General features: G+C 42.4%; 2 protein-coding genes across 4 annotated transcripts in view; both read left to right on the top strand.

Annotated features, from left to right (window-relative positions):
* SATB2 (SATB homeobox 2) overlaps positions 1-24,947 on the top strand; it is a 166,436-nt gene that overhangs the window by 15,256 nt on the left and 126,233 nt on the right. For all 3 annotated transcript variants that reach the window (XM_073306320.2, XM_073306321.2, XM_073306319.2), the window contains exon 3: positions 9,566-9,742. In XM_073306320.2, coding sequence (XP_073162421.1) covers positions 9,566-9,742 — 177 coding nt within the window. The remainder of the gene's footprint in view (positions 1-9,565; positions 9,743-24,947) is intronic.
* On the top strand, positions 18,142-20,285 carry LOC140895781 (zinc finger and SCAN domain-containing protein 29-like). Its single transcript, XM_073306322.2, has 2 exons — positions 18,142-18,769; positions 19,711-20,285. The coding sequence occupies exons 1-2, from the start codon at positions 18,385-18,387 to the stop codon at positions 19,821-19,823; spliced, it is 498 nt and encodes a 165-aa protein (XP_073162423.1). The 5' UTR covers positions 18,142-18,384; the 3' UTR covers positions 19,824-20,285.

Genomic DNA, 24,947 nt, shown 5'->3' with positions numbered 1-24,947 from the left:
GTACGGTACCAGCTCTTAAGAGAGCATTACGAAAAAGGGGGCTAAATTTTAAACAGAGAGATGGTACTACTCCTTCTGCTGCAGAGGTATATGGTTTCCTCTGCAGCCCTTGCTTTCCTTCCCTCAGTTAACACAGATCAAAGTATTGGCACCCTCCATGCGAGACAAACCAGACTGTGGCTGGGGACCTGCAGGTAAAGAGTCATAATTTCTGATGTGCTTGTGCCCCATGTCCACTCTCCCTGAAGGCTTTTTGCAGGCAATGTGCTGAAAGAGAATGTGAATGGAGCAGATCAGCTGCTTCCTAAAAGTGACAGGAAGAGCTCATCAGCTTCCCTCCTTGCTAGGGTGTGGATTCCTTCCTTCCTTCCTTCCTTCCTTCCTTCCTTCACGTTTGCTTGGTGTTGTCTGTAGAGAGGTCTTGATGGTTCTGTCTGTATTTGGAAAACTCTCTCTTGCTGACAATGGATTTCAGCAATGGGAGCAACTGAACCATGGCTGAAAGTGTAGACAAAGTCATACTGTGTTCAGGACTGTTTCAGTAACCATGCTTGGACCCGACTTGTTAACAATGGATTGACTGTAGTTAGCTCTTGTCCATGTTTCCTGCTAAACTGTGCCTGGCACCAGTTTGGCTGCATCCATGGTTGACACCCAGTTTCAGAAATGAGCAGTTTTCCTAGTATAGACATAGTCTAAATGGGAATAGGGAAGAGGGCGCGAAGGTGAGGGTTGCAGATCAGTCCCCTCTTTTCCTTGCTGCTGGAGTCTGGAACTGGACTTGAACGCAGCAGCCTAACCGTAGCAGTTCCCTCGGTCCCTCTGTCAGCTACTTCTCTGGTAAGGTGAGGACTGATTCTTCCTTTTCTCCTGTTCCCTTACTTTCCTGTTAGGGTGGTGCACAGAGGGCTGGGGCTCAAGGAGGGAGAGAGCTTTACTAGTGAGTTCCAGTGAAGATGCCAAACAAGTCGGAGTGTGTTACTTAGCTCTTCTTTAGAAATGAAATCTAAAGCAACTAAGAAAGCTGTGCTTTTACATTCCAAGAGATGCATTCCATTGCTAGGAGACTATGTAACAGAACCTTCATTAAAATCGTTCTGCTAGAAGAGGGTTTTTACTCTAAAATTTATATAATATGGTGGCACCTACTAGCGCTGCCAAAGTCACAGGCCTATTCTAGTTTTAAGGGCTTTATAACACAGTCATTAAAATTATGCCAAGTTCCACCCAGAATTAGAGAATCTTAATCCCTAAGAAAACTTTAGTTGCATAAGTAAAATAAAAACATACAAAACCCCAAACTCCAGTCTTGTTTTTTAAGTTCTAGGAACCAAAAGCAAATATCACTTAACAGCTTAAGATGCTTAAAAAAAAAAAAAATTCCGAAAGGGCTTCCTTCCTTCACTATTTTTAAGTAAATCTTAGTAATTTTCCATTAATTCATATTGTAAAGTAGTGCTGTGGGGTATTTTTAAAAAGGAAATTGAAAACAACTTAGCTGTTTAATTTAGGAAGGTACTGTAATGGATTCATGTTCGCTTTTTAAAATATATTTTGAAGGCCATACACTGCTCTTGACGCATGCATACAACTTTCATGGACATCAGTATTTTCTGTCGCTTTTTTTTTGTGGGAGAGAAGAGGGGTGGAGGGTAAAGTTTTAGGCTAGAATAATGGCAATGATAATTTGCATTTGTATGCTGCCAGGCATCCAAGACTCTCAGAACCTCACAACACAACTTTGTGGTATGCATTATCATCCTTGCTTTACTGATGGAGAAGTGGAGAAGTACTAGCCTATGGGTATGTCTTAGGCAGTGAAGAAAATGCAGGCACAAAACTCCTATGCTAAACCAGAGGAGATGACAAACTCTGAACTCCCATCCTTTTGTGCTTGGTTATCAGAGGCAGCTGAGATTCTCTTATTTGGCATATAGGGTGATCGTGTGTCCTATGAGCTACAACTTCCTATTGGGGATGCAGTAGGGTGAGAGGGGCGTGGAGATTCAGCATTATACCTATTTTTATGTTTCTTTTTAGTCTAAACGTGCAAGTTAAGTGTATTTTATTTATATCCTCTTATGTAAAACTGGAGTATTATCAAATCATGTTACGAGTTCAGTAATAGGTTCGTGTCATGGCCTAGTGGCCTAGAGCATTTCCTGTTAAACAGTGTAGCTGTGTTTCACGTAGAAAAAGAATCTTTGGGCTGGCTAAACTGTCGGAACAGGGGGAAATTTGCGGTTATGCTGGTGATTTATTTGTGAAAATTCTAGAGAGCAGGGAGAGTGGCGATGGTAGGGGGACTGATGCCTCAGAAGGACTGGAAGCTGCAGAATGATGTAAACAGTATGCTGTGGTTTCCCATCACCACTGACTACAACACAATATGTAGAAGAGTATTTCCTGACTAGGGTTGAGTTAAATACTGAAAGTTGGAGGGGGGGGAAAGGTGGAGAAAGGTAATGTCTGTACTTATCCCCTCAGTCCTCCCAAAAAGGGAGCCATGCTATAGTATTTGAAAAAATAAATCTGGAGGCTGAGATCTTCTAGGCCAAATTTCAGTCTGGAAGAAATTTTTACAACTGGTATATAAACCATTAAAGAGCAGGAGGTAACCAGTTAAAATTCTGCCAGTCCTAGTACAAATGTCCATTAGCTCACAAGTAACCTAAAAAAGCTGGAATGCCATATAGGCAAGTGTTGTGATTGTGTAAAGATGAAGTTTTTGCCCTTCTGAGCTAATTTTTTATTTTTGGGCAGCACCATAATGTTGTGATGGTCTCAATATAATAGCTAATTCTAACATATAGAATTCCAGTTAGCCTCATGCCTGGATACATGTAGTGGTTTTCACGTTTTTCCAAGTGGTTAGTGGAAAACAAGCTGCAAAGTAATTCCCCCGGTCCTCAGTAAAAACATTTACAGTGAAAGAATTCTCTACCTCAAACGTAGGTTTGTGTTTGTTATTTAAGACTGAAGTACAGTCCATTTACCCAAACCAAGCTTTTATTGTAAACAGGTTAACTGCCAACAGCTTATATTCTGTCAAATGTAATTATATTTAAGATTTATGGATCACTTGAAAGCGATTCTGAGAGAACATGACTAATACCTGCTGAAGTTTTTGAGCTTTGTTTCTTCAACCACTCTACTGTGCTGCATTGCTATGATCTCTTAAGCACAAAGAGTGATAGGTATGTTGCACTTTAGAAACAGTATCTTTGCATCTATTCAGTCTATCATGTGTCCTAAATATTAAATCTTTAATTGGACTCGGTAGGATTTTATCTGTAAGATCTCACATCACCCCCCAGCTAGAGCTGAGCAGTGCTTTCAATAAAAGTGGGGTGAAGATAAGAATGGTGAACTGTTTTTTCTAATACTCGTGGCCTCTCTCTTCTCAAAAAGCTCTGTGGCACACTTTAGAATATCTGCGTTCAGCTAGTGAAGCTCAAATAGAAGTCTTATTCGTATTTGTATGAGATGTTCATTTCTCAGAGTTGTTGCAGGGTCTTCCGATGATACCATTTTTGGAGCTATGGTAGCCTTGCTGCTGAGCTTATCTTGTTGGTTGGTGTTGCACAATATGATTTTCAAGAGTGGAAATTATGCAGTTACAAAGGGGACTAGGCAAATATGGCTATTGCTTTGTTTCCATGGGAATGTGGGATGGAGCTCTTCAATGCTGAAATTCAGGTAGCTCTAGAGAACTGGGAATTGTTAAATTCTAGAGGTTCCTACCTTTTTAAATAGTGGGACTAGGCGGTGGATTCTAATGAGGAGGAGAACAGAGGAAAAGCTCTTTTTGCTATGTGAATTCTGATTTCTGAATTCTTGAAGGGATATTGTCAAAATTAGCATTTGTTTAAAAGAAGGTATGGGAGAATTGGATAACAAATATTTTCATTGTATTTTTTTTTTAAATTCAGCTTTCACCTAGTGCATTAGATTCTGAAAGTGACTGACTCAAAAGAAACGGACCTGTTCCTCTTCACTGTCCACCTTACATGAAATGCCCCTCTAGAGGGAAAAGTACATGATTGGTGGAAACCAAATCAGATTTAAGAAATCTTTCAGTTTTGTTCCTCTGGAATGATTTTAGTATGAGAGGGGAGAACAATTTTTTTTTTTTTGTTAAATATAGTGTATGACTTTCATCAGAGGGAATTGTCCAGATAAACTCTGTGTTGCGGATGGAGTTGTATTGAGATAGATTCTATCACGAAAATGGGGGCCCGGTCATGAAAACCATCTTGTGCAGAGATCCCATTGAAGTCATTGGCAGTTCTGCATCTAGAAGGCTTGCAGGATTGGTCCCTCCATAAAACAAGTGTTGTATTGCGAAACGGAGATGCGGTCTCTCATCAGGGTATGTGTGTGAGGGGGAGGTTGTAATTAATTTTAGCTTCCTCTGCAGATTTGATACTATCTTTTCTGTACACTGGATTTAGGAAAAGTATGTAGTCACACTTTGGGTCAAATTCAGTCCTGGTGTAATCAGGCTCAGCTCCATTGAAGTCATTGGAATTGTGTTTGCTTGACCCAGGGCTGAATTTGGCCCTCTGTGTTTGAGAGGGGCTTGATTATTGTGTGGCCTTTGTTTAGAATCTCTACTAGGCAAAGACTGCTTTCTTATGCAATAATCGAGGGTTTTCTGTAGTCTATTAAGTGTCAGTAAATGCCCTGGTTTCTGAACATCAAATCATAGATGTTAGCTTTGTCTGTCTGTGAAGGAGATTATCTTGTGTGCGTGTGCTGTAAAAACTTTATTTTCTACTTTTTTCATTTGATAAAAATCTCTCCGCTATCGCATGATTTCCTTTGGGTTTTACACCACCATTTGATCTCAATTTTTAATAATTTTGGTGGGTTTAACTCCCAAAAGAAAACATGCTTGTGCTATGAAGTATTCCCACTAGAAATCTGGGAAGTCTTAAAACCTTGTGTTACTCAGAGCTGAGAACTTGGCTCCTTTATTAATACACTTCTAGAGAACCCCCATACAGTAAATTTTTCTATAACATCATGCTGTTGAAATTAATCAAGATGATGATTGGAAATTGTTCAAATTAGATTAAATTAAATAACACCTAGACAGAGTTCAAAATTTTGCCTGATGAAAACAAATTTTAATCTGAAAAGACACATTTTATTGCATCCTACTCTTATTGGCCGATCTTTGTATTATATTTATTAGGATAAATAGTGCTTCCCATTCAGTGGGGATAGAGGGGCGAGTATATATAGCATTTATCGTCACCAGCTCTCCACATCCTTTCTTTTTTCCCCACATTTGGAGACACTAAATGCATGGTGTTAGCAAGCAAATGGACAACATGTGGAAGTCCAGTGACTGTAGAGTGCAGTTTATTACTCATTTTAAGCACACATTGGACTAGATAACACTTGAAACATAAATAAAACCAGTGTAAGACTCAGCGTCATATTGTGCCTTAAAATAGTCATTTGAAAGGGACTCATCCATACACACACAGTTTACACTGGTTTAACTAAAAATATTTGTTTTCTTCAAGTTGATCTAATTAAACTGGTGGAAACCCGTGTAGACATTCTTATATTGGTTTAGAACTCTGTATTGATTTAGTTCAATACATTGTTTGGTTTTTTTTTAAAATGACCTCAACTTTTAATTAAACTGAAGAAAGTCTGTACACAGATATATCCAAAAACTACTTCTTGAATGAAGACGACTTAGACAATTTCAGAAAAATTCAGAAAAACCTTCCGTTTTTAATGCCCACACTCTACATTTTATGGATGTATTTTATTTACTAAGGAACTGTTCACAGCAGAATGAACTTGACAAGGAGGAGAAAATGTACAGTAAAATACAAATGTCAGGTACATGATTTCAGTGGTGCTTTCTTTCTAGTCTCTCTCTGCACCTTTGGCCAGGCTCAGAAAAGAAATTGAATAGTTTGCCTAAAAAGTAAGGAAAGCCAGGTGCAAAGCCTTCGCTGTTCAGCTCCCTGTGACTGGAAAGGGAATCGTGAAGTTTAAACCCCCCAGATTTGGAAAATGTACGCAGGCATAAACAGTTATAGTCAAAGCAGTTTGTGCACAGTTGTCATACATTGGACTGTGAACTGGCCTCTTCCTCAGAGTGCAGAGAGCTGCTTTTATGCAGTGCTGTCATGAAAGCATTTGCTGTTTTCTAGGATCTTCCACATTTTTACTTATGTGTTTCAACTGATGCTATGTGTTCAGGGTTAAAGCACCATCTGAATTTTATGCAGAAAAGCAACTAAGTTGCTGCATTTAAATAAATTAACAAAAATAAAAAAAAGGAAGCAGCTTAATATGAATGCCTTTGTGCATTCTGGCATTGCATTTATCCTTTTCAGAAAGAAAAAATATTCCCTCTTGCCTCCAGTCCACCTCTTGTAACCTCTGTATATGAAAATCATATAGTTTTATGTCCTGCACCATGAGTTATAAAGACCCGCTGAAGCGCCTTTGTAAATCTGGGAAACCAAATACACACAGTTTTAGGACCAGAAGTTTTCTTTTGTGTGTGGTAGTTTCTGGATGATCAGGAATGGGAAGAGAATCAAGCAATGTTAAAACTAACTATGTAAAGGCTTGTTTTATCTTACTCCATCAGCACCTACAAGGCTTCATGTCTAAGCTCACGATCCCAGCTTTGTAAATATTGCTATAAATTCTCTGACTGGGGCTGTTGCAGAGCATTGACTAATTTACACAGCTCTACTTTAAATCTATTGTATTAGGGTTGAGTATGAGAGAGGTGTAATATACGTACCTAGGTGTGAGAAGTTGTGTATATCAGTCTGTGAGAGTGACATTGGCTTCCAGCCGAAAATGTTTTCTTCTCTCATTTTTAATGTACAGTAAAGAATGTTAATTTATTCACTCAGATTGTCAGGAAACAGGGAACTCTGAGGTAATAAATCTGTGGAAGAAATGATAGCTTTACTCTGTCCAATGCTAAATAAAGGACAAAGCAGGTGATACTTCTTTGGAATGAGATTTTCTGGGGAGAGTTGGATTTACCATCAGTCTTTAGTAAAGTAGGATTGGTGTTTAAAGTTCTAGGGGTTGTAGCCACAGGCACAAAACCCCATTAGCAGTAGAGGATGTGGTAATTTGCCCTTTGCCCCTTGCCCCCCATTCTTTTTAATGTACTATTAGCATCTTATTGTCATTTCTGCCGGGCCAGAAAGCTCAGAGATGCTGTCCTTGGAAACCCCATCTCTGTAGCAGAGCTGTCAGCAAGCAGTGGTGGGAAAGGACCATTTTAAAACCCAGTATTTGGGAGCATTACGGAGAATCTGCAATAATACCGTGGGTTCATCCTGCCACTCCAAAATTAAACTGTGACTAATTCTACTTCCAGCAATTGAGAGCTTCTTCTGCAGAGAAGACGTAAATGATAGTATAAATTGCATGGGGAATCAATATAACCTATATGTCAAGGGGGCAGATAGACAGGGTTGTAGCAAGAAAAGCAACCAGTAGGAGGATAAAAGATGCAACAGCACGCCCCTCTCTCTTATAAGCTTGCATTTACCCACTTGTGCTAATTTACCAAATTGTAATTTATGCAGCCATTAGCATTGCGTCTGAATTTGGCCTCTTGTTACTACAATCATAAACTTGTCTCGCAACATATTAATAGTTACACCACAGATTGTTGGCATTACTAATGATAAATTGGGCATCAAAAGTAGTATGATAAACCATATCTGAATAGAAACAGAAGATTTTCACTTACAGAGAGACTGAAATTTGTGTGATTTATAGGCAACTAGGATTCAATCCTAGGGTCATAGAAGTTAACAGGAATTTTGTCACTGGCTTCAACAGGAGCAGGATCAATTCCATAACATCTTTCCGGCAAAGAAGCCGGATGGCTTTATGGTACATGTTCTTGAGTACATTAAGAATAAACGGTGCTATTTGAGCTTGCAAAACCCTTGGTCATGTACCAGAATCCAAGAGTTAAGAAATAAGACAAGGAGCAATATGACTATGGATATTGTATTAGCAGAACTGCGAACTATTTCAGTTAAACATTTTTTAAGTAAAACAAAATGAATCGCAGCAATCTGATAGTGAGAGATTCATTCCTGAGCTTGTTACTATTGCAACCAACATTGCTGTACTTGTCAAAGGGAACCTGATTAGTGTCTAATGTAACGATTGAGAGTTGTGTACTTTACATTTTATTTTTAAATGAGTTTCGTCTCTTGCACCAAGAGCTGATAAGGATTTGAGTCCATTAGTTTTTCCTCCTATGGTTGTCATTGACGTCACTGTCTCCTGTAGGACTGTGATTCTAAAATGGAATGTAGCTTTTCCCCAAGAAAATGCCTAAAGAACCAGAAACTTCAGTCAGTGTATAGAAGTGATCTTTAACTAAAGCTTGAACCGAACTGTAGTGGATACCTCGAAGAGGTTTTAATTGGCTTCTAAAGGAAGGAGAGTTGACTTCTTGAAATGCAGTTTTCCCTGTATTTTGCTTGAATGTGCAATACAGTAGCACAATGATTGTTCTCCTTAACATAACCTAAAAATAGTTAGTTGTTTTTCTTTTATTTGCTGTTAGAGAGAGATCGCTATACTGCTGCTCTTTAGAATGAGCTTTCCCCCAACAATAATAGACCTAAAGGAACTCCTTTCATTAGACTGTATAGGTAGGAACTAGTTAAACCATTTTAGGCTGAGATACATCTCCAGCCTCACAATGATTTCCAGCATGTTCAGTGACTCAGAAGTATATGTAACCAATTAATAAACTTCTAGTAGCAGAGCTAATCAGCAGTTTGAAAAGGAAGGATGATAACATTGTTACAGGTAATGTTATGTGAAAGGTAGCTTCCCTAGTCTGTTTCAAACACAGGCCACACAAGTTGTAGCAGATGCAAACCTGCCAGGAGTCATGAAAGGAACTTGCAATAAAACAAAATTAAACAACCCTGCCCAAACCTTCTCCCAAGTCTGGACTGCTTCTAAACTTCCTCTCCTAGGACTGCTTAGTTCATACCTAGATCCTCTCTAGACCACTACCCCTTCCTGCCTTATATCATGGGGAGATAATGAGTGACCACTACCCACTCATGCCTCAGTGATTCTGCAGGACCAGCACTTGCTAACAGGGTGGGTTTTCCTATGAACAACGCGAGCCTCTTACTGCATGTTTCTGTAGAATGTTTCTTAATATGGCAAAAGGCTGAGTGGCTTCAGTCTATATATGTATTAATGACCACACCCCATCCTTCTGGAGCACATATCTGGAAAGTCTCATTAGGGCATCTTGTTCATCCCCATGCCAGTTACGGATTGGTTCCTGCATTGTATTCTCTGGATTGTTATCTAGTGTGGTTTTAAATGAGTCAAGTGATGAGGCACCCACTATTTCTCTTGAAAGACCATTCTGCAGCCGAATGAAAACCGGGAATCTGCTAACATGAGCACTCCAGGAGATGTATTAATCTGACATTTTAAATCAGAAATGAATGACTTATTTGTTCCTGTTCCTCTATTACTGATGATTCTTTTAAAAACTTTTCTCACTTAGGTTTGATGATTCCTGTCTTTTGTGTGGTGGAGCAGTTGGACACCTCCCTCGAATACGATAATCGAGAGGAGCATGCAGAGTTCGTTCTGGTCCGCAAAGATGTGCTCTTTAGCCAGCTGGTGGAGACGGCGCTCCTGGCTCTGGGGTATTCCCACAGTTCTGCAGCTCAGGCACAAGGTATTCCACTGCATTCTTTTTCATGCTCATTGGCATAAGAAAACAGCCTTTCATAGCTCCTGAGGTCACTGTGCAAGAGAATTAACGGCAAACCTAGCAAGCAGTTAAATCAGTAGTATTTCTTACAACTGGGCTTGTAACAACCCCAAACTCTCTGCCTGGTTTAGAAAGCATTTGATAAATCCTACTGAAGTATGAAAGGCTGGTACTGATCAATCAGAGAAAATGTTATGACTCGCTTTGTTCTTTACTGTAAGGCCCTAAGCTTGCTGCCTTAAAGAACATTATTCAGAAGAGCCATGTAGTACGCCTGTGTGTACAATATGTGCAAGCTATCTTTCCCCCTCATTTAGGGCCATGACACATGAACACCAGGTTATGTATTTAAGAATGGTTGTGCTGCACCATACTTTGTCCCTAATAGAGATAGATCGATAGATATATATTTATTGGATTCCTTTTATGACTGATAGCTTATTCTGATTATTTTATATTAGACCAATATCTATTTTGGCTTCCCTAGCATAGTGCTACAAAGCCTCTTGGGAAGCTGAATGTCACCCTATAGTTGTGTAGATGATTCTTCGGCAGTCGAGAAGAGGTTTAAAAAAAAAACAAAAAAAAAACCTCTTGAGAAAAAAATTGAAAACCAAGATCCTGTTAAAATGATTTTCTCTGCATTTCAAGTGAATGGCTTGTATTGACTAGATGGTAATGCTTACTTTTTTGGAAGCAAAATCCGTAACTTTCAGTTCAATCTTGACATGATCTTTTAAAAACCAATGCACAATTAGACTAATTTAAGAGTGGTTTTACTTGGAAATTTGGCTTTTTAGCTGCTTTAGACAGTATTTCCTTATTTAACAAAAATCAAAATAGAAGGCAGCCATGAGGTTTCAGCTGCATTCAATGTGAACAGCAGCGGTGTTTGAAACGAAGTGTCCTGGAAACTAGGATATAATAATGTCGGGCTCATATAAAGAAAGCTTCTTTCAAAACAGTGTGATAATGATTAATTTCCTCTGTCAGCTAGTCTGCTTTTCGAGAGAGGTCCAGGATTTGGGACCAAGCAAAACTCAAGCACAGCGACACTGAGTTTTGTTACAAAACATAACAATCAAAGCAAGCAAAGAAGTTCGGATTTCTTTCAAAACACTTCATGCCATTTCAGGGACACTTTTCTCTGAATGTAAAGGTCACTGTATCCCACTGTTTCCATCCTGGTGAGCCAGCTTCCTGCTTGACAGCGCTATTCATCTCCGTTAACACGGTTGCTCAACATGTTGGAAGCTAACATGTGGAACACGCTGCGTTAAGTAGCCAAGATTTGATTTTTGGCATCTATCGAGGGAAGGGGCTTCACGGGGAGGCATGCCATTGCATGCAGTGACCCATACCAGCTGAGCATCTTGCTTGGAGAAACCTCTCTCTTGCAGTACCCTTCTGCTGAGGGCTCAAGTGGGAGAGGGACTCACACAGGCTAATAGCCACTTCCCCCTGTGCAGTGGCTGCTGCATTTTTTTGCAGTGTGGTCTTGGAAAATGAACAGGTTAAAGTAATCATCAGTTGTTGGCTTGTGTGTTTGTGTTTTAAAGGGCTAGTATTCAAACCTCACATATCAAATTGATTTAATCAGTTAAGAAATGGTCTCTCTTTGATGAGCACTTTTCTCATACAAAGTGTTAGTGCCCACCAGTTCCTTTGTAGTGTTAAACCTCACACATGAAATTGTACTTAAAAGTGGAAGAAATTGCCATAAAGCTTGATCAGCTCCTAGATCTCTTATTAATGTATTGCTCTTATTACCTCACTGTGAAAAGCCAGTTTTAAATTGTACCATACACGCCATACAAATAGTGAAGGAACACTGAATGTATCATTTGAGGTTGATTTTTTTTTTTATATGAAGTCTGCTAGAGAACAGATCATTTATGTGCAAGCTGCGAGACGTGACAGAGGCATGGACATAGAACTAGTTGATCACCAAAACAGTTTAGAGTCCCGCTGAAAACGGCAGGATATTGGTTTGGTTTGTAATCAGTATTAGGGTTGAAACAAGGGGGCCTGTAAGGTGGTGATGTATTAGTATTAGCTTATAAAAAATTATAGTACATCTGTTTTTCCCTTTCTGAGCCTATCTCAGCTGCTCTGCATCAGGAGAGACCAGCCCCTCCTTCTCCAATAATGACATGCTGCCAGTAACTTTGTCAACAATTGTGATCATTGGAGTTGATTTCTTTTTAAACAATGCATTGATAAACAATCATTTTAGTTCTCTTTACCAGTGTTCTGTGAACAGGAAAACAGCTAATTTATAAGACCAATGTGAGAAGTTCAGCATTCTCTGATGCTTTTCTAAATGCAATAAAACTTTGAGCAACTTGCTTTGTAGAAAACTGACTAGGATACTGATGTGAAGAGCTATCCTGACATATTTTAGTGGCAAAGTAAACATTAACTGGTTAATGCTTCATTATTGTAAAGGCAGTCTGTGCACTGATTAATAATCCAGCTGTGGGATAAGAATTCCAGATATTGTAATTTATTAGGTGGAAAAAATGCACATTGTTAATTTTTCTCTATGTTCACATATTGTTATCTTCACAAATAATGTTCTGTAACCAGATAGGGACTTATTAACAGCCTGGCACTAGGGTGTGGAAGTTGGTTGTGTGAAATCCATAAAAGCGTAGTAAACATTTATGTATTTTATTTCATCATTTGAGGCTACACCTGAAATTAGAAAACCTGCTACCTATTTCTTTATGAATAGAATGTGATACCACCGAGCTCTTCTTAACAAGGATATTTTTCTCTGCAGAATTTAATAACATTAATATCCCAAATCTAAAACAGTCTGCTTCTAATCATTGTATTTATTGGGTGGGGTCCCAGACAGAGAATAATTCATCTGGAGCATTTGTGGCCAAACTGGAGTCTACAGGGCCTATTTTTGAGTGGCCATTAGAGTTCTACATTGTGACCTGCACCTGATCTCTCTCATAAGAAGAGGTAGCCCATAGGCTCTGTGTGTCTCAGCAGCCAGTGCTCCATGAAGATGGTTAAAGATACAGCACTGAATGCTGGGACCAGACATCTCCACAGGCTGCCCCTCCATACTAAAAATAAAAGTAGCTACAATCGGCTCCATTTTACAGGCAAACGTACAGCTGTTGGATTAGCTGTGACAGCAGACTCCTTACGACAATGGATACTAATTTAGTAGAGCTAGTTGGCAAATTTTGCAATGCTGAGAGAAACCAGGGGAAAAAATTAAGTGAGATTTTTCTTCTATATTTTGACCAGCTCTGCTAGTTAGCTCTGATCACAGGCTCTGCAGAGAAGCCAAAGAATGACTGGACCATGAAGCTGGAACTACGCTTCCACTTCCTGAAAATGGTTCAGCTAGGTCAGGGTCAACATGGGTTCGCCGGGCAAAGTGCAGTGTCTTCCACTGTGGATGCTCCTCTCATACCTCTGCTGTGAATGAAAGTTTCCAGGGCACAGCGACAGTTTTAGCCATAGATTAGATAGATACATTTCAGGAGGGGCTGCCATGGCTTTAGGAGGAGTTGTGCTGCATGATGTTACCCATTCAGAAAGTGCACGTCTGTTCCGGGATCCTATTACCAGGAGCAAAACGTGTAGCAATTAGCCAGGTGGACAGAAGACCATTGCATGGGGGTGGGGAGGGCAGAGGGGGGCGGTGATAAGGAGAAAAGTGAAATGTGGAGACTGAAGGAAGGTAGGAGGCCGCCAGGTGGAGTGGAGGGAAACAAGAAAGTGACAGGAGATCTAAGGGAGAGAAAGAAGTGGGCAACTCTTTAGGCTTGCTATTATATCTGGCCTCTGGAACTCTAGAGCAGGGGTGGGCAAAGTTTTTGGGCCACATTGGGGTTGCAAAACTATATGGAGGGCCGGATAGGGAAGGCTGTGCCTCCCCAAACAGTCTGGCTCCCGCTCCCTATCCGCCCCCAATCCATCCAACCCCCCCCCCCCCCGCTCCTTGTCCCCTGACCACCCCCTCCCGGGACCTCCCACCAATAACCGCCTCCCTGGGACCCCATCTCCTATCCAACCCCCCCCTGCTCCCTTTACCTTGACTGCTCTGACCGATATCCACACCCCTGCCCCTAACTGCCCCCCTGGGACCCAACCCACTATCCAACCACCTCACCCCATCCAACCACCCCCTGCTCCCTGTCCCCTGACTGCCCCTGGAATCCACTGCTCCTTATCCAACCTCCCCGCCCCCTTACCATGCCGCTCAGAGCGGCAGGAGCTCGCAGCCACACCGCCGTGCTTCCTGGCAGGAGCAGTGGGCCAGAGTGCTGGTGTCTCAGCAAGCTGAGGCTGCGGGGGAGGGGGAACAGCAGGGGATGGCCCGGGGGCTCAAGGACCGGGCAGGATGGTCCTGTGGACCAGATGTGGCTCACAGGCCGTAGTTTGCCCACCTCTGCTCTAGAGTCTGAGCACTTCACAAACATGAAGAATTTTATCCTGGCAGCATGAGTGAGAGGTAGGGAAATGTCATTATCCCAACTGGACAGCTGGGAAACTGAGGCACAGATATTAAAGGACTTGCCCAGGATCCATAGCAAATGTGACAAAGCCAGGAATGAAACCCAGAACTAACCACAAACCATCTTTTCATTTGGAAAAAGGGGGGCAAACAAAATTTCTGAACATGTAAATATACTTAGTCTGCCCCGCCCTCGGGCTGTTAACCTAATGCCCTCCATGATGACTGGATACACTTAAATACTGCAGTCGCTTTGGGTATTTTGCCATTTAGAAAACAACCAGCCACTAAAACGCAGTCCACCAAATGTGTGAACCTATGTCAGCCTGAATACTTAGCTCCTGCTTTAGTTGCATTGTGTGATGACCATTACAACCCTGTTGCTATCTGTGGGACTATAACTGTCTACAAATATTTGAAGGGTGTAAATACCAAGAAGGGAGTGGAATTGCCTAGGACCTCCAAGAGGACAGGGCTAGGGGTAATCACAGGAAACTGAGTAAAAGATAATTTGGGCAAAATACCAGGAAACATTTCCCAACAGTGAGCTCTGTTGGATTGCGAAGTAACATCAGCGTAGACTGTGTAACTGCAGGGTGAAGGCAAACAGATCAGCTGCTGGTCTTTATTGCCATTGAGTACACACAAGAATAATTTTAATATTCCTCTATCAAGAAAGATAAAACAAGATCATGAAAATACAGTAGAACCTTGCTAATCTATGCATGTTACTGCTTGAAGAGTAGTAATAGTGTACTAAGTACACTACAGACAGGAAGAGAAGAAGTTTCTTTCTGATTACAGCTAGTATAAGTAAGAGGAATAACTGCACTCATGTCAGTGGAGCTATCCCATGGACAGCTGATGCGAGAGGAGAACTGGGTCTACTTTGAAGAGTTGTCTGAAAATGTACAGGTGTAGTGGTCTCTTCCTACTCCTCAGCAAAGACCACTGGCTAGTACTGTTCAGAGCTGTGTGTGCAGGGCTGGGTCCCAAGTTCTTTTGATCAAAGCACCGATAATAATAAATAACAGGGTGGTCTAGTCAGGTTTCGTACTGTCAAGACTTTTTTGTGTTTAGAAAAGAAACACTTGCTTTACTGGTAAAATTCTGGTGCTATAAATGAAACTCCGTGATAGTTATCAAATGAACAAAATGCATTTTCTGATGGTTTCCTTGCCCTCGCATTGTTTGTTCACTTTTTTTTCCTTCTTCGTTTGTATGCGGTAGTGCCTAAGAACCCTGGTCATGGACCACGATCCCATTATGGTAGGTGCTCTACAAACACAGAACAAAAAGATGGTCCCTATTCCAAAACGTTTGCAATTTAAGTTGCCCTTACAGTCTACTTGCTCCCTAATCTTGTGAAGTTCATTAATTTGTCATGGGGCCTCCCAATGATTAGTGCAGTTCTCCTGTATTTGTGCCTTTAGGTTCTAGGCAATGTCCCCATAACCTCAACTTGGTGGTTGCCAAATATGGATGCCCTGAAAACGTAACACCTCTCTCTTATTTAAAAATACACAAACAAAATACCCCTCCCTTCTGGCCTCTTCTCAGCAGCAAAATCTTATCCGGATCTTTGATTAAGAACTATATCTGATTAAGTTAAAAGTAGTAACCCCCTTTTGCCTTATTCGTTTCTCCTGGGGCGTCTATATTCTCATCCCTAGCTCTCCTCACTCACTCCCTTCTCAATGATTTCTGATTTTGGAGGCAAGGTGGTGGGGGGTTGGACTAAAGCACTCAGCAGTGTTGCATGTCTGCCTGATTTGGCTATACTGGGCATTTTGTAATGAGCTCTCAAGTTAATACTGGCAGCCTTGAAACGAATTGTTAAGCCGATGTGAATTCTGGCAATGATCTGAAGGGGTCCAGAAGAAAAGTTTCCTTCTGAACGCCTCCCTAAATTCTCTGGGTTTTGTAGTTTTGGGTGTTTCCATTTTTGCTTCCTTATGTTCTAAAAAGAAGGCCTGAAAGATTTTTCTCAGGTTTTGGTTTTTCCTGTGTTTAGTATTATTATTATTTAATAATACTTTGTATTACCATAGTACCTAGGAGTTCCAGTCATGGACCAGGACCCCATTGTGCTAGGCACTGTACAAACACAGACAAAATCATGGTCTCTGCTACAAAGACCTTAAAAGTTCGTATCTTGTCTACCCTGGAACGCTTCATGGGAAGTGGAGCGTAGAACTGTATCCCAAGAGTTGAGAGAGAAAATCAAGTAAGTGTGAAGGGCAAGGAATTTTACTCAGCCTGTTTAAAATGTTTTTTGCTTTTTTGTTTACATGTATTTAATTCTAACACCTAATGAACACTTGGCTGAAGGGGCATATTTGATAAAGATTCAACATCCAAAGTCTTTCAGATAAGGCATGGGTGTTCCCAGCAAATATAACTGAGACCGTCTCCCATCAAAATCATGGAAGACCATAGTGAGACTTCTGATAACCATGAAGAACCTTATTTTGGGGGAAAAAATACATTTCAAGTTTCTTTACATGTGCTAAAGAAGCAGGAAGGGTCCAAATCCAATTTAAAAAAATGTTGCAGGTTGCCTTTAAATCTCATCTGTGAATGTTACCTTTTTTTGGTAGAGTCATTTTGCTGTTACGCAAATACTTCCTGTGTCACTACCTTATGAACCCATTGGCCACTACATTCCTTGCTTTGCTCGTTACAGAAGTTCTTAACTTTAAAACAGTGGTCAACAAGTGTTTTTTGCCCCCCACCAAAATGCTGATCTATATGCAAGTTGCTTGTGGCATTGGCTCTCTGCTCTCCATTTATTATTTGCAGGATTTTTGAGATGGAACAAAAACTTCCACAAATAATCTGTTTTTCGAGATGGCAAACATCTGGGTAGTATAAGTAAATGGGTAATTTATTAGTGTTTGAACAGCTTAAAGGAAAGTAATCAAACGGAGCCCTGAATAGCTCAGCACTTCTGATGGCTGCTTTCCATCTCATGTGTGGTTTGTGACTGAGCAAAATACCATGGCGTTCACAAGCAGAAGAGGAGGCAGGGATGAAAAGAAGAGAGAGCTGAGTGGTTGGAGCACATTTTGGTCACAGTAGAATACCCCTGCTTCGTTTCCTGTATGCCTGTGAGCTTTTGCATGTCCGCGATGCAAATTGTTAAACCAAGTGCTGTGAAATACACCATATTTTGACTGGTTTGAGGACTCTAATGAATCCTGAATTTGTGTTTCAGTGGAGTGTGTATCATTTGTTTGTTCCATACCAGTAATTGGTAAAATTCTGAATACGTCACTGAAAGAAAACATTAAAGATTTCTTTTTTCTTTCTGTTTCTGAGCAATAACACCAGAACATAATAGCAAATCTGCTCTACTGTTTTACAAGGTTGTATTCCTTAAAGCTTTCCACTCTTTGTGCTGCAGGCTATATGCAAATAGATAAAACTTGTGTCCCACAGCTTCACCCTCATTAGAGAAATATTGTCACATATTCTTTTAGTCAGTTCTGTAAACCCATGAACAAAATGCTAAAGAAGTTGTGACAGAAAAGGGGCTATGGCCCAGTAACCCTTACAGCAGTATTTGAGGGAAAATAAACAAAGGCCTGGTCTACACTATGAGTTTAGGTCGAATTTAGCAGTGCTATCTTGATTTAACTCTGCACCCATCCACACGACGAAGTCCTTTTTTTCGAATTAAAGGGCTCTTAAAATCGATTTCTTTACTCCACCCCTGACAAGGGGATTAGCTCTGAAATCGGCCTTGCTGGGTCGAATTTGGGGTACTGTGGACACATTTCGACGGTATTGGCCTCCGGGAGCTATCCCAGAGTGCTCAGTTGTGACCGCTCTGGACAGTGCTCTCAACTCAGATGCATTGGCCAGGTAGACAGGACAAGGCCCGCGAACTTTTGATTCTCGTTTCCTGTTTGGCCAGCGTGACGAGCTCACCTGCATAGGTCACCATGCAGAGCTCATCATCACAGGAGACCATGCAGTCCAGAATCACCAAAGAGCTCCAGCATGGACCGAATGGGAGGTACGGGATCTGATCGCTGTATGGGGAGACGAATCCGTGCTGGCAGAACTCCATTTGAAAAGACTAATTGCCAAAATATTTGAAAAAATCTCCAATGGTATGAAGGACAGAGGCTATAACAGGGTCCCGCAGCAGTGCCGCGTGAAAATTAAGGAGCTCAGGCAAGCCTACCAAAAAACCAGAGAGGCAAAGGACCGCTCCGGTTCAGAGCCCCAGACATGCCGCTTCTATGATGAGCTGCATGCCATTCTAGGGGGTGCAGCCTCCACTACCCCAACCCTGTGCTTTGACTCCGTCCAAGGAGTGGGAGGCAACACGGAAGCGGATTTTGGGGGCGAGGAAGATGATAGCTCACAGCAAGGAAGCGGAGATACCTGTTTCCCCAGCAGTGAGGATCTGTTTCTCACCCTGGACCTGGAGCCAGTACCCCCCAAACCCACCCAAGGTGGGCTCCCTGACCTTGAAGGTGGAGAAAGGACCTCTGGTGAGTGTACCTTTGTAAAATATTATACATGGTTTAAAAGCAAGCATGTTTAATGATTAATTTGCCCTGGCATTCGCGGCCAGTACAACCACTGAAAAGTCTGTTAACGTGTCTGGGGGTGGAGCAGAAATCCTCCAGGGACATCTCCATAAAGCTCTCCTGGATGTACTCCCAAAGCCTTTCTGTTTCTGGGGGGGGAGCCTTGCTGCGTCCTCCATGGTAGGACACTTTACCACGCCAGGCCAGTAGCACGTAGTTGGGAATCACTGCAGAACAAAGCTTTGCAGCGTATGGTCCCGGTGTTTGCTGGCATTCAAACAACATCCGTTCTTTATCTCTCTGTGTTACCCTCAGGAGAGTGATATCATTCATGGTCACCTGGTTGAAATAGGGCGCTTTTAGTAAGCGGACGTTCAGACGTGCCCGTTTCTGCTGGGCTGTTTGCCTGTGGTGGAACAGAAATCTTCACCGCTGTTAGCTATGCGATCGGGGGAGGGGTGAATCCATCATCCCAGAGAATTGTGTGTGTGTGGGGGGGAAGGGGGTGTTAGTCGGGTTTCTGCTGCACATGAACCCGGAAACCGCAACCCCTCCTTTTAAATTGCCAACCCATTTTTAATGGCCAACCCAACGGCTACTTTGTATGGGAAATGAGGGCACTGCTGTTTGAAACCATTCCCACATGTTATGAAGGTTAAAGTAGCTAAAAGACTGTGGCTTACCATGGCTGCCTGCAAGGCGAATTCTGCTGGCCGGCCCTGCGTGAGTGATCTCTCACACCAAACCGGCATACCTTGAATAAGAGGCAAAATGCAACCTTGTAATGAAAGCACATGTGCTATGTAATGTGAACAGCAAGGTTTACCATGAAAGAGTGTACCCATTGTTCTATAAAATGTGTCTTTTTAAACTACCACTCTCCCTTTTTTTTCCTCCACCAGCTGCATATGTTTCTCCTTCCCAGAGGCTAGCAAAGATTAGAAGGCGAAAAAAACGCACTCATGATGAAATGGTCTCTGATCTCCTGCTGTCCTTCCACACTGACAGAGCATAGCAAAATACATGGAGGCAGACAATCTCAGAGTGCAGGAAAACAATATGACCGCGAGGAGGGTTGGCAGGCTGAAGATGGTAGGTGGCGTCAGCTTGCTGAAAGAAGGCAGGAGTCAATGCTCCGGCTGCTGGAGGATCAAACTCATATGCTCCAACGTATGGTTGAGCTGCAGGAAAGGCAGCAGGAGCACAGACTGCCTCTACAGCCCCTGTGTAACCAACCGCCCTCCTCCCCGAGTTCCATAGCCGTCTCACCCAGACGCCCAAGAATGCGGTGTGGGGGCCTCTGGCCACCCAGCCACTCCACCCCAGAGGATTGCCCAAGCAACAGAAGGTTGGCATTCAATAAGTTTTAAAGTTTTTTTTAAAGTGCTGTGTGGCCTTGTCCTTCCCTCCACCACCCCATCCGGTGCTTCCCTCCTCCACCACCCCTCCCGGGCTACCTTGGCAGTTATCCCCCTATTTGTGTGATGAATAAATAGAGAATGCATGAATGTGAAGCAACAATGACTTTATTGCCTCTGCAAGCAGTGATCGAAGCAGGGAGGGGAGGGTGGTTAGCTTACAGGAAAGTAGAGTGAAACCTGCGGGGGTGAAGTTTCCATCAAGGAGAAACAAACAGAACTTTCACACCATAGCCTGGCCATTCCTGAAACTGGCTTTCAAAGCTTCTCTGATGCGCACCGCACCCTCCTGTACTCTTCTAACCACCCTGGTGTCTGGCTGCGCGTAACCAGCAGCCAGGCGATTTGCCTCAACCTCCCACCCCACCATAAACGTCTCCCCCTTACTCTCACAGGTATGGTGGCGCGCACAGCAAGCAGTAATAACAATGGGAATATTGGTTTAGCTGAGGTCTAATCGAGTCAGTAAACTGCGCCAGCGCGCTTTTAAACGCCCAAATGCACATTCTACCACCGTTCTGCACTTGCTCAGCCTGTAGTTGAACAGCTCCTGACTACTGTCCAGGGTGTCTGTGTATGGCTTCACGAGCCATGGCATTAAGGGTAGGCTGGATCCCCAAGGATAACTATAGACATTTCAACATCCCCAATGGTTATTTTCTGGTCTGGAAAGTAAGTCCCTTGTAGCAGCTGTTGAAACAGACCAGAGTTCCTGAAGATGCGAGCATCATGTACCTTTCCTGGCCATCCCATGTTGATGTTGGTGAAATGTCCCTTGTGATCCGCCAGTGCTTGCAGCACCATTGAAAAGTACCCCTTTTGGTTTATATACTGGCTGCCTTGGTGCTCCGGTGTCAAGATAGGGATATGGGTTCCGTCTGTCGCCCCACCACAGTTAGGGAATCCCATTGCAGCAAAGCCATCCACTATGACCTGCACATTTCCAAGGGTCAGTACCCTTGATATCAGCAGCTCAGTGATAGTGTTGGCTACTTGGATCACAGCAGCCCCCACAGTAGATTTGCCCATTCCAAATCGGTTACCGACTGACGGGTACTGTCTGGCATTGCAAGCTTCCACAGGGCTATTGCCACTCGCTTTTCAACTGTGAGGGCTGCTCTCATCTTGGTATTCTTGCGCTTCAGGACAGGGGAAAGCAAGTCACAAAGTCCCATGAAAGTGCCCTTAAAAAGTTTCGCAGCCACTGGGAATCGTCCCAGACCTGCAACACTATGTGGTCCCACCACTCTGTGCTTGTCTCCCGGACCCAGAATTGGCGTTTCATGCCATGAACCTGCCCAATTGGCACCATGATGTGCACATTGCAGGGGCCCGTACTTTGTGAGAAGTCTATGTCCATGGCCTCATCACTCTCGTTACTGCGCTGCAGTTGTCTCCTCCTCACCTGGTTTCGCTTTTCTTGCAGGTTATGGTTCTGCATATCCTGCTAGATAACGCATGTGTTTATAGTGCTCATAATTGCTGCGGTGATCTGAGCAGGCTCCATGTTCCCAGTGCTATGGCCTCTGTGCTGAAAAAAGGTGGGAAACGATTGTCTGCCGTTGCTCTGATGGAGGGAAGGGCGACTGACAACATGGCTTACAGGGTTGGCTTACAGGGAATTAAAATCAACAAAGGGGGGTGGCTTTGCATCAAGGAGAAACAGAATGGCCCCCTCAAGGATAGAACTCAAAGCCCAGGGTTTAGCAGGCCGTTGATTTCATGGAGGGAGGGAGGAGAAAATGAATACAAAACAAATCTGGTCTATTTCTTGTTTTGATCCACTTCATCTATCTTTATACATCTTGCTGGCAGCAGACGGTGCAGTATGACTGGTGGCCATCATCGTCTCCTGGCTGCTCATTAGAAGACGATGCAGTAGGACTGCTGGCAGGACTGAATGGCCATGAGACGAAACTTAAAAGGGAAATGACCTGGCTGAGTCACTCTCATGTTTGCCCACTGAGGTCAGCTAAAAGAGCATCCTGGAGTACAGCGACGATGGCTACCAGTCATACTGCACTGTCTGCTGCCAAAAGGCAATGAGCGGCTGCTGTGTAGCAATGCAGTACCGCGTCTGCCAACACCCAGGAGACATATGGTGACGGTGAGCTGAGTGGGCTCCATGCTTGCCGTGGTATGGCAACTGCACAGGTAACCCAGGAAAAAAGGCTCAAAACGATTGTCTGCCGTTGCTTTCAGGGAGGGAGGGAGGGAAAGGGGGGGCCTGACGATATGTACCCAGAATCACCTGCGACAATGTTTTTGCCCCATCAGGCATTGGGATTTCTACCCAGAATTCAAATGGGCGGCGGAAACTGCGGGAACTGTGGGTTAGCTACCCACAGTGCAACGCTCCAGAAGTCGACGGTTGCCTCAGTACTGTGGAAGCACTCCACCGACTAAATGCACTTAGAGCATTTGTGTGGGGACACACACCGTCGACTGTATAAAAACGCTTTCTACAAAACCGACTTCTATAAATTCGACCTAATTTTATAGTGTAGACATAGCCAAAGTTCACTCCAAAAGGACTGTGTGTACTTGATTAAAAACTCAGACCAGCTGTTAATAAATTCAGATTATTTTTGGTCCACTTCTCCCCACCCCCGCCCACAGAAACCTCTGGTATTTTTGAGGAATGTTGGGAAATGGTGTATGGTAGTTTTTATTGAACATTTATGTTTAGCCCTCATTTCATTTCTCTAATGTGGGCCTAAATATTAGTTTAAAAGTAGCAGTATTTCCTAAAAAAGGGAACACAATAGGCTAGATTAGGTTACAGCCCCCCTTCCCCCCAGTCCATGATAGGAAAATGAGGTGTGTTTAATAGATATGATAGCTAATGTGTTAATAACACATTTAAAACATCACTTAGTAGGTAATGTTGGCAAAGACAATGGTGTTTGAAACACCTAACTCCTCACCTCTCCAGCGTTGATCACGTTTTTTAACAGTGGTCTGTGTAGACTACAATAAGAGGTGCATTCTTAAAAAGCAAACATTTTAAAATTCTAGCAGACAGGGGAGGTTGCATTTTAACATGTTAGCTCATCAGAAAGGTCCCTAGGCTTCCCGGTAAAGCTCCCCCTGACCAGCTAACATGTTAAAACATGGCTTATTCCAAACATATCATAGCCAGAGTTATGTCTTTTGTTTCAGAAAAAGGTATTTTTTTACATTAAAATCATTCAAGTTTCACATCAAGGTAGCTGAGACAAAGGCATAAGTAGTTTTTACTTTGATGGAGCTAGGTATGGTCAACCTTATAAACCCCAACTGGTGTTTACCTCAACCATCTGCATTGAGGGTGGAGGGATAACTCAGTGGTTTGAGCATTGGCCTGCTAAACCCAGGGTTGTGAGTTCAATCCTTGAGGGGGCCATTTAGGGATCTGGACAAAAAATTGGGGATTGGTCCTGCTTTGAGCAGGGGGTTGGACTAGATGACCTCCTGAGGTCCCTTCCAACCCTGATATTCTATGAGGTAAAAATTACAGTGCCTTGTCTCCTCTAGGAATTTAACTAACTTGACATAGTGAGTTCAGTAAAACACACACCTTTTCTGCAGTGAAGACTAACCCTAGTTTAGATAGATCCTTTGTCTACCCTAGTTGCCAAGTGGTGTTTAACAAAGCGTTAATGCGTTCTAGCTCAGCCCGTTTGCCAAAACACTCTATTTTCCCAGCGTAGACAGGGCCAATGAGTAATCTTGAGGCCACAAGACCAAACTCTGTTCTTAGAGGTGTGTTTGCACTTTTCACTGAAAGCATACTTAATTCTGCCATGGGGTGGTATGGGGTGGACTAGATAACCTCTTGAGTTCCCTTCCAGCCCTCCCCTCTATGGTGCTATATCTTACGGTAGAATTTGTCCCTAAGAGCTTTTCCATCACAGTTAAATGGGAGCAGGAAAGTGTTTGAGAGAATGGCTTCCTTTTCTTGATACTAATGGACAATATCCCTTGCATGCTTATTCCAACAAAAATGATCACTTTTTGAATGAAGTAAATGCCAGCTGAATTATAAAGCCATACTAATTGTAGAGAACAGTGTCAACACCTTCCCACCGGCCAGTTCTGTATGTACAGTAATTTTCAGTTGCTTCCTGTCCTCACTTGGATATTCCTAAAATTTTCAAATAAGAGTTTAATTAGAGTAAGTTTAAGAGAGAATGTGTGTGCCATTCAGGATTCTTTGCTAAATTGCTTTCATACTTTGTTTTTATAATATATTTGCTGCTTAGCCACATTTTGGCCCTCTTCCTTTTTCTAATAAAACCCATTATGTGGGATAGCTAGTAGATAGTCCCTACTTTCACAATGACAATTCCATTCTAAAATGTCCCTTGGCACAGGGATCGTTAACGGATGGCAGTTTGTCTGCTTCTCGGAGTCTATTCTTTTCAGCACTGTGTGAAGATTCTGTGGAAGAGTGTGTGGGGAGAACATTGAGGAAAAAATGTTTATCTTGTGCTAAAACTGACTGAGAACAGATGACTGAGGAAGAGAATTTATCAAATAATGAACTGTATATATAAAAATCATTTTAAGATGTAGAGAAATACTCAGGCAGGATTATAGCATCATGAGAAAACTGCGTTTTGTGAAACATTACCATATAATAAGTGTTTCAGTTATTACTATTACTATAGATTGTTGCTATATAAACAGATATCTTTATTATATATGCAGTGTGTGCGTGTGTATGTATGCAAACTATA

This window comes from Lepidochelys kempii, chromosome 11 (assembly GCF_965140285.1).
Source record: "Lepidochelys kempii isolate rLepKem1 chromosome 11, rLepKem1.hap1, whole genome shotgun sequence".
Lineage (NCBI taxonomy): Eukaryota > Metazoa > Chordata > Testudines > Cheloniidae > Lepidochelys > Lepidochelys kempii.
The sequence above is the reverse complement of the archived record's forward strand: the minus strand, read 5'-3'. Positions and strand labels throughout refer to the sequence as shown.